Source organism: Benincasa hispida, chromosome 11 (genome assembly GCF_009727055.1).
Source record: "Benincasa hispida cultivar B227 chromosome 11, ASM972705v1, whole genome shotgun sequence".
NCBI lineage: Eukaryota > Viridiplantae > Streptophyta > Magnoliopsida > Cucurbitales > Cucurbitaceae > Benincasa > Benincasa hispida.
The window spans coordinates 27,281,396-27,292,681 of record NC_052359.1 but is presented as its reverse complement, the minus strand read 5'-3'; the positions used below and the strand labels follow the sequence as shown (position 1 = coordinate 27,292,681).

At 30.0% G+C, this 11,286-nt stretch overlaps 1 protein-coding gene across 2 annotated transcripts; it reads right to left on the bottom strand.

Annotated features, from left to right (window-relative positions):
* Positions 1 to 1,683: 1,683 nt before the first annotated feature.
* On the bottom strand, positions 1,684 to 11,049 carry LOC120090062 (probable 1-deoxy-D-xylulose-5-phosphate synthase 2, chloroplastic). Of its 2 annotated transcripts, none has more exons than XM_039047551.1 (11): positions 10,935 to 11,049; positions 5,301 to 5,392; positions 5,008 to 5,172; positions 4,744 to 4,908; positions 4,515 to 4,665; positions 4,120 to 4,391; positions 3,690 to 3,963; positions 3,280 to 3,587; positions 2,843 to 3,124; positions 2,459 to 2,746; positions 1,684 to 2,065 (listed from the first exon to the last, which is right to left on the bottom strand). In XM_039047551.1, exons 2-11 carry the CDS (start codon positions 5,388 to 5,390, stop codon positions 1,901 to 1,903), a joined length of 2,160 nt encoding a protein of 719 aa, XP_038903479.1. In that variant the 5' UTR covers positions 5,391 to 5,392; positions 10,935 to 11,049; the 3' UTR covers positions 1,684 to 1,900. The 2 variants fall into 2 exon arrangements, with proteins under 2 accessions (XP_038903479.1, XP_038903478.1); XM_039047550.1 differs by lacking the exon at positions 10,935 to 11,049 and adding an exon at positions 8,082 to 8,523.
* Between the last annotated feature and the right edge of the window lie 237 nt (positions 11,050 to 11,286).

Here is an 11,286-nt window from a genome sequence, read left to right as displayed (position 1 = left end):
AATTTGAAAGAGAATTGAATTACAGAGATAATGCTAAGAATAAATATTTAAATTCAGTTAATATGAGATATTAAAATGAATAATTATCTTTTAATATTAGTTATCAGTAGATAATTAAAACTTGTAAAGAGTAAATATTTAAATACAATTTAAATATTTTAAACCATTTAATATGAGATATTATTTGAGTAGATATTTTTTAATATTAGTTATTAGTAGAATGGTTAATCCAATAGGATTAGGAGTAGCCCATTAAACAGAGCCCATAGGAGCCCTCATAGAATATACTCTCTATAAGAATAATCTCCACGATTACTTTGACACTCTCCCTCTAGAAATTCTCTCAATTTTCTTAGAAAAGTTCTAAGAAAATTCTTCTTCCTTGTTCTCTCTATTCTTTCAAGAAATGGTTCCTACAAGCTGGATCCTTGCCAAAATCATAACAACAAAGACCTCGAGGAATTTAAAGAATCTAAGAATAAGACTACCAGTTTCAAGAGGAGTTTTGTTGCAGTCACATGACAGCAAGATGGTCCTTAACCTTTTTCTTGTTTACTTGTTTTTAATTGTTTCAAGACATCAAAGAAAACGATCTCATACTTCCACCGGGATTCAATTCCCTTCAAGTATGACTTGAGAGTTTGATGTTTTGTACTGACATGACCCTTAGTGGAGTTTGAGGGCTTCTCAGCATTTATGATGTTCCCTTTGGTGCTACTCCTTTTTGTATGTTATCTTAATCTGCCTCTTATTTCAAGTCAACTCTTGTATGTTGATTACTTACCTCTTTTGGAAAGAGTAACTACCCGTGTAAGAAGTTGGCCAATTAAGATTTTTTCCACTCCCCGGTTACAACTTAGTTGTCGTATTCTTCAAATTTTCAAGTCTATCTTGCCAGTATTTTTTTGCTTTTGGTGTAGATTGTTCACAAATTAGATTTCTTATTTTGTTCCTATCGTTAGAAGAGTAGTTGGATGGTGTGGGAAGGTCAAGGTTGCATTGTCGAATCACGAGAAAGAGAACTTGAAGACTTACATATTTCTTTTTTAAATTTTTTTTATCCTCATGAAGTTATTATGACTTATCCTAATCTGTTTGGGCTTATTACGAGTCGCTTGAGTAGAAGCCTATATTTTATATAGTCAAAGTTTCTGGATGTGGTTTGCCCCTTTAGTTCTTCGTCTTAGTGTTGGAGGATTATTTTTTATGTTCAAGACAAGTTGCACTACATGGTTCATTTTTCTACTGGGATATATGGTTTGGCTCTTGGTTGAAGGAGGTCCTTTTCTCCGGCAATATAGATATGATGGTTATTTTAGAGGCTAGTTACCATCACGTGAAAGTTTATTATTTTCTTCGTCTAGATACCAACCTGAATATAGTTCATTTAGGCATGTACACTTAACCAAGAGGTGAGTTTGAATTCTCACCACACATATTAAACTCTCTATATATAAAAAGTTAAAACTCACAATGTTATTAATTTTGTAAATGAAGACAAATTTCATACATGTCTCTAAAGATACTCATTTTTCTTTCTTATATCGTAAAGATTCAAAGCTTCCTACTAATACTTTGAATTTTTTGCTAAAGAAACTAATTGATAGGATTGTCTTTAATATTAACATTAAAAAGTAATTGTTAGGACCATTGCAGCTATATGTGTTGATAGCAATTCTGCTATGATTTAAAATTCTTTTGTTCTGTGTTGGAAATTATTCACCTAATCAGGATCCTAGGTTTATATTATCATTGATGAGTTCCATACAGTGTCATCCATGACAATTTTTCCTATCTCACTAGTACTAACATCTGGATCCCGATAAAAGTTCTCTTGCTTCATATGAATAACATATCCATATGATTTTGTAGATACATATATAGCTTCCTACTTAGAACTTCACTTCATAGGTGTAGAAACTTGGAATGAAAGAGCTTCTTTAGATCTGCCCAAAAGAGTTAGGATTGTTGCAGCTATGTGTTTAGATGATAGTCCTGCTTCTTCGATTTGGTCTCGTGGCGATCCATGGTCAATGTATCGATCGGGAAGAACCATACTTCTCAGCTAAAAGTGCAATGAACAAGAAATCTCTGATGAGTTAAATTATGATAATCAAGGCCCCATTTAATAACCATTTTATTTTATTTTATTTTATTTTTTAAATTAAGTCTATAGTCACTACTTCCACCTGCAAATTTCTTACTTTGTTTTCTACTTTTTACTAATAGTTTAAAAAACAAAGCACAAAATTTTGAAAACTAAAAAAGGTTTCTTTTCAAAAGGTACTTTTGTTTTTGGAATTTGTCTAAGAATTCAATCATTATACTTAAGAAAGATCAATGTAAGAAATGGGGGAGGAAATAAGCTTAATTTCTGAAAGCATAATACTAAAAATGAAATGATTACCAAATGGAGCCTAAATTGATAAAATAGAATGAGACTATTCTGTGTAGTTACCTTGAGACGATGCTCATCTAAAATTCCAGTTAAGCTAAGGAAATAGGATACATGAGAACCAAAGCCTCCAATGGAGCCTTCCTCCACAGTAATCAGAATTTCATGTTCTTTTGCCAGTTGCCTTATAAGTTGAGTGTCCAAAGGTTTGCAAAATCTAGCATCTGCCACTGTTGGGGCAATGCCTCTTGTTTTCAACAATTCTGAAGCTCCAACACATTGTTGAACTATTGAACCATACCCCAATAGAGCAACTCTAGTGCCTTCCACCAGTATTCTCCCCTTACCAATCTATTCAACAAAACAAAAAAACATGTTACATTTTACTTTGTGGCAGTATTTTGTACTCTCCTTAGTGCTTAAAGAGTTGGTTTATTTCATGCTAACCTCAATTGGAGTTCCTTTAAAGTTAAGAGGAAGATCAACTCCAATCCCATTGCCCCTTGGAAACCGAAAACAACTCGGTCTATCATCTATTGCTGCTGCCGTTGCAACCATGTGGATTAGTTCAGCTTCATCAGATGGAGCCATGACAATCATGTTCGGCAAACAAGCCATGTATGTTATATCAAATGCTCCACAATGTGTTGGGCCATCGGCACCGACCAAACCAGCTCGATCCATTGCAAAGCGGACAGGTAGTTTCTGAAGGTCTACATCATGCACCACCTTGATGACCATTTCATATAGTTAGTAATTAGTATATTATAAGACTATCAGTGAAAAGTAATCTTTGGCTGCAACTTTTACCTAAATATCTTTTCGACCCTAACGTTCTAAGTGCTTAAAAAAGCAGACTCCTAAATCTTTCCATGTATACTTACCTGATCAAACCCTCTTTGAAGAAAGGATGAGTAAATAGCACAAAATGGCTTGATACCCTCTGTTGCTAAACCAGCTGCAAATGTAATAGCATGTTGCTCGGCGATCCCGACATCAAAACAACGTTCTGGGAACCTCTTTTGGAAATAGTTAAGACCAGTTCCACCACCCATCGCAGCATGGATGGCTACAATTTTTTCATCCAGTTCGGCTTCACTTATGAGCGATTCAGCAAAGTATTGAGTGTATGAAAGTGTGGTGGATTTTGTCTTGAATTGCTTGCCTGTTTTAGGGTCAAACTTGACTACTCCTGCATCATTGTAAGATTTGTAAAGAAATAAGTATTTCAAAGAATCCATGGAACTAAACAAGATGCTCAATAACAAGATGCTCAATTAGAATAGAATCTAACCATGCATTTTATCTGCAGCTGCTTCTGCTGGAGGATAGCCCTTCCCTTTTTCTGTAACGATATGGATCAATACTGGCCCAGGTGTTGGCATTGATTTCACCTTATCAAAAATGGTGACCAAATCTCCCACATTGTGTCCATCCACTGGACCTATATAGTACAATCCTAGCTCCTCGAAAAATGTTGATCCCGAACCACTTATCAAACCTCTTGCATATTCATCGACTTTAGCTGCAACTTCATGGGCTTGCCCCCCAATTTGTTTTGTGATGACCTTCAAAGAATGGTGTGAAAGTAATTAACCTCGACAATCTAAGTTTCTATCTTGGATGATTTTTTAAATGCATAATAACGTTTTCTAAACATTTGAAAAGTTATTCCAATAGACCCTAACTTGTTGTAAACCATATGCAATCCTCTAATATTTTACCTTTGCAGCTTCACGAAGTTTTCGAAATTGTGTACTTGCTTGAAGTTTGGTTAAGGCACTACTAAGAGCTCCAACAGGAGTAGCAGGGCCATCAAGCGTAGCGGTTGGCAATGAGACTTGTTTGTTGTCATTTAGAATAACAATCATGTTTGTATCGAGATAGCCTGCATTATTCATTGCCTCGTATGCTTGACCTGCTGTCATAGCTCCATCTCCAATCACAGAAATGACACTGTTCTTCTTTCCCAAAAGGTCTCTTGCAACTGCCATGCCTACATTGTTTTTGTCATCGTGGATAGCAAAAAAGATTTATTAGATTGGGAAGAATGTTCATCTCTTTATAATTAAACCCTCTAAAATGGAAAAAGGCTAAATAAGGAAAGTCTAAGACATACCAAGACCAGCTGATATGCTTGTAGAACTATGTCCTACACCAAAAGCATCATGAACACTTTCATCCCTTTTGGGAAAACCAGCAAGTCCTGAAGTTTGCCTTATAGTATGCATTCTAGACCTTCTTCCCGTCAAAATTTTGTGTGGATATGCCTACAAAAAACACAATCGAAATCAACTTTAATCCTAAAAATAAACCTCATTTTGTTGCAACTTTTGTTGGCTAGGCACCTGATGGCCAACATCCCATATGATTTTGTCCTCTGGGGTATTGAACACATGATGTAGTGCCACGGCCAACTCGACAACACCTAAGCTTGCACTTAAATGACCTCCAGTTTTGGATACAGAAAACACAATTTCTGCTCTAAGCTCTGCTGCTAGCTGCTCAAGTTCCTAAAAGAAAAAAAAGATCTCAAATGATAATGAGGAAGAACAATAATAAATGGCATAATGGAAGGGAAATTGACAATGTTCGACAACCAAGAGTTTTACCTCTAAAGATAGATTCTTCATATGAATAGGATAATTGACAGTGTCCAACAACGGCGTCACTGGTTTTTCGCTGGAGTAGTCAATGGTCCATCCATCTGTTTCTTTTCCTACCAAATTCCTCGCTTCTTCATTCGGGCTATTAGTTGACGACGCTCTCAAACGAAACTATAAGCAAAACAAACAATGCAAAATACTTTAAGCAAAATTAAATTCAAGAACATTCAGGATTAAAGCAACAATGCAAAAACTAGATAGCTAAAGTAGGAAAGAAAATAAGGAGGTTTTTGAATAACCTGTTTTGGGATTGTAATCATTGGCCTTGGAGATTCAAGGAATGGGGAGAAAGATTGAGGTGGTTTGATGAGAAGCTGAGCCATTGCCATAGCTGATCAACAAAGAGACAAGTGAAAAGAAAGATATCTATAAAATGCATCAAAAACAAAGGACAAGACACAAGATTTATATGTATGGTTGCCTAGCTAGACCAGAGAAATAGGAGATATCAATGTCTCACATAGCTCATGCATGTTTTATCCAAAGTCCAAATTGAGAAAAGTCACAAGTAACAAAATAATTTATCTATTGTTGTTCATGTAAAATTGAGTTAAAATTATTGTGTAGTTTTAGTTTAGGATTCACTCAAAGAAAAGAGGTATTCTTGTTCCAAAAAAAAAAAGTTTTTTTTTTCACTAGAGATCAGTATAGATAATGTTCAAAATTTTCAAAATTTGATAATGTTCAAAATTTTGATAATGTCCAAACATTTACTACTTTTCCTTTATTTAGATAATGTTCAAAATTTTCACATTTATTGTACTAAAAAAAGAGATAGCATATCAATTTGATGGAGATGTAGAGACCGAATTGAAGTGAAAAGTTATCTGTATTCGATGAGATTAAAGAAATGGTAATTATGAACCGTTAATAACCAGATGTCTATAGACTTCAATCATCTTAGGCTTACTTGACTTTGAACATTAAATCTTCTACTCAGAATTCAAATTCCCAAAAAAGCTTGTTTTTCATTAGTCAAATAAATAAATAAATAAATAAATAATAAAAAAAGAAATTAGCTTGCCTTCTAGGTTGATTTAACGTGCAAGACTATGATATAACATTATAGACTAAATGTCTTTTCAGCTCTTTGGATTCATAAATAATTCTTGTTTTTTTCCCTAAATTTCAAACTTTTATAAAATGATAGAGGATTTCTAACTTTCATAATTTGAACGATGATGTGATATTTTTTAATTAACTTTCTATTAATTAATAGGAGAGATTTTTAAAAATTGAAAAATAAGAAAAAATTATTATTATTATTATTTTTATAAAAGCTGATAGAAACTAATAGATATTGGTATTAATAATAGATTAGGCTGATAGAGATGGAGAGATTTTGGCTACTTTTGTAAATAGTTTAATATTTCTTCTATTTGTGAAATTTTTTCATTTAATATTGATTAGGTGAAAATTAATTTTGATCAGGTGAATGAGACAATATTTTTTTCTCACGTCATCAAGTAAATATGTTTTTTCAAACCAAAATACTTTATTATATTAAAATAATGTAAAATTAATTTTAAAATATGGTCAATTTTTTCCCTTTTCAAATCACAGTTCAGAGTCACAAATAATTAAAGTCATTTTTTGTCAATCAATCTTGATTTGGTAAGATATTAACATATTGTTGGATGTTGAATTAAAAACATCTTTAAAAATAATCAAAGTTTACTCTCATTTTTATGTCATTTCCTTTTTTAGAACCTATAGATTAGTTTGATAATCATTTTTTAAACAAAAAAAAAATTAAAACTTATATATACTATTTTCACTACGAGTATCTTTATTTTTCCTATCTACCTCTTTCAGCATTTTTAAAATCCAACCCAAATTAAAAAATAATAATAATAATAATACAGAATTTACATTATTATTTTTCTTTTCTAAATTTGAATAAAACTCAAATATATTTTTGAAAGAGGATAAAACTATAAAAAAAATTGTGAAACCAACACACTTTTAAAAATTAAAAAAAAATAAATAAATAAAATAGTTATCCGGTGTTTTTTTTTTTTTTAATTAATCTCATAAACACTAAGAAAATGTAGTTTCTACAAATTTGTTTGTACCTATTGATTATGAATTAAAATATTTCTTTAAAAATGTGAAAATTATAATGAAAAACTGTAATAAATAAGTAAATTTAAAAAGCTAGAAAAATGACCATTCATATATGAAACCTTAAGCCTTATTTGATACTGATTTTGTTTTTAGTTTTCTTTTTAATTTGTGCTTTTTTCCTCCAATTTTTTAATTATCATTCTCATCTTTTTTAGAGAAATACTAAAATTCTTAGTGATATTCTATAAAAGAAAAAATAAATAAATTAAAAGCTTTATGAAAGCTATTTTTTTAGTTTTCAATTCTTGGTTTAATATTTTTAAATATTAATAAAAAATTGATAATATATATATGTAATTTTTAAAAATAATATAATACGGAAGATGTGTGAAATTTCTAAAAGAAACACATCATTGAGAGACTCAAATCAGTACAAAAGCATATCCCAATTCTAAGTTTAAAAAATTCGAACCACAACGAACCAAACCTGGTTCGATTCGATTTAGTAGTTAAATGCCTATTTAACAAAACAGACAATAATCCCCTTCACTGCCAATAAAATTTCATTCAATCTGTCTTTTTCTAAACAAAATTGAACCAAATAGACGACATGCACAATGTAAAAATTCATCAAATTTAGAAGAAGAAAAAACACAAAAACTTGAACAAACAAATGACATGCAAAATGAAAATCCAACAATCTTATCCAAACAATAAAAATAAAAAAGTAAAAGACACAAAAGTAATACATAGAACTAAACGAAAAACTAAAATTGAAACTAACACATATTTTGTAATTCCCAACTATAATAAAAATTCCTTATAGTTTGAAATTTGAAGGGAAAATTGAACGAAGAAAAGAGAAAGGGATTTAGAATTAGAGGTGTTAACATATAATTATGATAGAAATAAATGAGATGAAAATAGAGAGAGATTAATTAGAAGGAACTTACTTAGAGAGGTAGAATGAGATGTAATTTGGAGGAAGAAAGAAGAGAGATTGAAGGGATTTAGGTATGGCTATTGCATGACACAGAAGAAGAGAGGAAGAAGGAGATGCATTTAAAGTCCAACACAAGTTTCTTCCTTTAAAAAGGTAAGTTTTTCTGGTTTTTTAAAAGGGAAAAAAAAAAAGGAATTTGAGAGATATGATTTGGAATTGTTTTTATTAGTAATATAGAAAAAAGAATAAAAGGAAAGCATCAAGGGATTGGCCTCTTCACGCAGTCTTCTGGTCTTCCATGGGGACTAGTCCGGGCAGGATGTCATCAGAGGCCGAGAAAAGGAGAAGAGATCTATCAGCGGGGAAGTTTGACTGCTAGAGCAAACCAGCACCCTAGTCAGACACGGATTTAGTTCCAAGGTCTCCTCCTAATCCTTCTGTTAGAGAAGCAGTAGGTAGAAAAAAATCAAAGTTTTCCTCTCATTTTTATTCTATTCCCCTTTTTTTAACTCACTTTCTAATAATTATTTAGATTAGTTTGAGAATTTTTTTTAATAATGTTATTTTAATATTTATTCACAAAAATAAGATTGATTTGAAAATATTGACAAAATAAGGTTGTAAAATGGTGGACGGGGTCCACAAATACCGAGTCAGCAAATAAATCATATATTCCGTCTACGATTTGTTAAATATTTGTGTTATTAGCTCTCAAGTTAAATATTGTTAAAAAAAAATGTAGAAATAAATCGTGTCATTAGCTCCCAAGTTAAATATTCGATTCTCTCACCCAAAATATTGTTAAAAGATATATTTATATTACAATTAATTATTTTTTTGTTATAGAATTTGAAAATGTTGATTTCCAAATTCTATCACTAAAATGGCACTAGATATACCAATTAAATTTACTTATGAGTTTTTTTTTTTTACAATATCTAATTATGCATTTTTTAAGAAAACTCATGAATTATGAATTAAAAAAATAACATTACATTTAGCTCGAATTTAATTTTAGGTTATGGATTTTGAAATTAAATCTTTCATTTTCTTTTTAAAAAAATAATATACTACCATTAACATGAAGTCAAGTTTTTTTTAATTGAGAACCTGAATGTAATATTACTATTAATAAATTCATTGATTGAAGCAAATCCCCTTAACAAAAATGAATCCTTTGTATATTCCAAAATTTCACCTCAAGATTTTTTCATTCAAAAAAGAAATATGTATTCATTAAAATTCCACATAAATTAATATAATAGCGACATTAATTAATTTAATTTTCTCCCGAATTTTTTCATATGGTAACTTATTAATATGAAAAATTGTGAAAATAATTAAAAAATAAAAATATGAAAATCGTGACCCCATCCATTTTTGTCAATACTTTTCTTTCCTATTTTTCTCCTGGATTCATGCTTTTGCTACCTTATTTTTTGTCAATACTTTTCTTTCCCCCTTATTTTTGTAATATCTTTTCTATATACCCTATTTTTGTCATTACTTTAAAAAATTACATTATTCTTGAACTTAACCTTTTGTTTGATAATCATTTCTTTTTGTTCTTGAAGATTAAGCTTATATATACTATTTTCATTATCAGTTTCTTTATTTTTCTTATCTACCTCTTATCAACGTTTTTAAAATCCAAACCAAATTAAAAAAAATGAATCAAATTTTACATTATATTTTTCTTTTCTAAATTTGAATAAAACCCAAGTATATTTTTAAAAGAGGACAAGCCTATAAGGAAATTGTGAAACAAGCACACCTATTCGAAATAAAAAATTAATAAAAAAATAGTTTTCTGGAGTTTCTGTTTTGTTTTCTTTTTAATAAACCTCCTAAACACTAAGAAAATGTAGTTTCTACGAACTTGTTTGTACCTAGAATTTGACTATTTCAAAATATGCAAATTATAATAAAAAAAATAGTAATAAAATAAATCTAAATTTAAAAAGATGAGAAAAACGATGATTCACATGTGAAATCTTAAGTCTCGTTTGATATCTATTTTGTTTTTAGTTTTCTTTTTTTTTTTTTGAAATTTTTTCTTTTCTCCAATTTTTAAAATATGATTCTCATATTTTTCTTAAGAAATACTTAAATTCGTAGCGAAATTCTATAAAAGAAATAAATAAATAAATTTATAAAAACTATTTTTTTAATTTTCAAAATTTGGTTTAATATTTCAAAATATTGATAGAAAGTTGATAAAGAAAATATTATTTATAAATTTAATTTTCAAAAATCAAATATAATAAGAAAGATGTGTGAAAATTGTAAAAGAAATGTATTGTTGAGAGAGTCAAACCAGTGCAGAAACAAATCCCAATTCCAAGTATAAAAAACTCGAACCACAACGGACCAAACCTGGTTCGGTTCGGTTCGATGCCATTTGTTAGTAAAATGCCTATATAGCAAAACAAAAAGTGGTCCCCTTCACTGCCAATAGAATTTCATTCCATCTGTCCTTTTCTAAATAAAATTGAACCAAACAAATAACATGCACAATGTGAAAATTCATCAAACTTATCTCAACAAAAGAAAAAAAAAATAAAAACCTAACAAATATGACAACATGCAAAATGAAAATCCCCTAAACTTATCCAAACAAAAAATAATAATTATAAAAATAAAATAACACAAAACTAATACATAGAACTTAACGAAAAATTAAAGTTGATACAACACATATTTTGTGATTCCAACTATAATAAAAATTCCTTATAGTTTGAAATTTGAAGGGAAAATTGAATGAAGAAAAGAGAAAGGGATTCAAAATTAGAGGTGTTAACATATAATTATGAAAGAAACCAATGAGATGAAAATAGAGAGAGATGAGTTAGAAGGAACTTACTTAGAGAGGTAGAATGAGATGTAATTTGGAGGAAGAGAGAAGAGAAATTGAAGGGATTTGGGTATGGCTATTGCATGACACAGAAGAAGGAGATACATTTAAAATCCAACACAAGTTTCTGCCTTTAAAATGGTAAGTTTTTCTTGTTTTTTTTTTTTTTTAAAGAAAAAAAAATTGAATTTGAGAGATATGATTTGGAATTGTTTTTATTAGTAATATAGGAAAAAAATAAAAGGAAAGCATCTAGGATTGGCCTCTCCATGTAGATACCTTATTTGATACATTTTGTCATTTTCTGCCTCATAATTCGTTTCACTTTTTTCTCAACTCTTCAATTTCTCTTCAATTTCTC

Excerpts from the sequence above, each read along its gene's own strand:
- LOC120090062 (XM_039047551.1), bottom strand. The coding sequence starts at position 5,390 with ATGGCAATGGCTCAGCTTCTCATCAAACCACCTCAATCTTTCTCCCCA. Across the intron at positions 4,909-5,007 it reads TGAAGAATCTATCTTTAGAG|GAACTTGAGCAGCTAGCAGC; the intron begins GTAAAACTCTTG and ends TTTTTCTTTTAG. Across the intron at positions 3,964-4,119 it reads AACTTCGTGAAGCTGCAAAG|GTCATCACAAAACAAATTGG; the intron begins GTAAAATATTAG and ends CATTCTTTGAAG.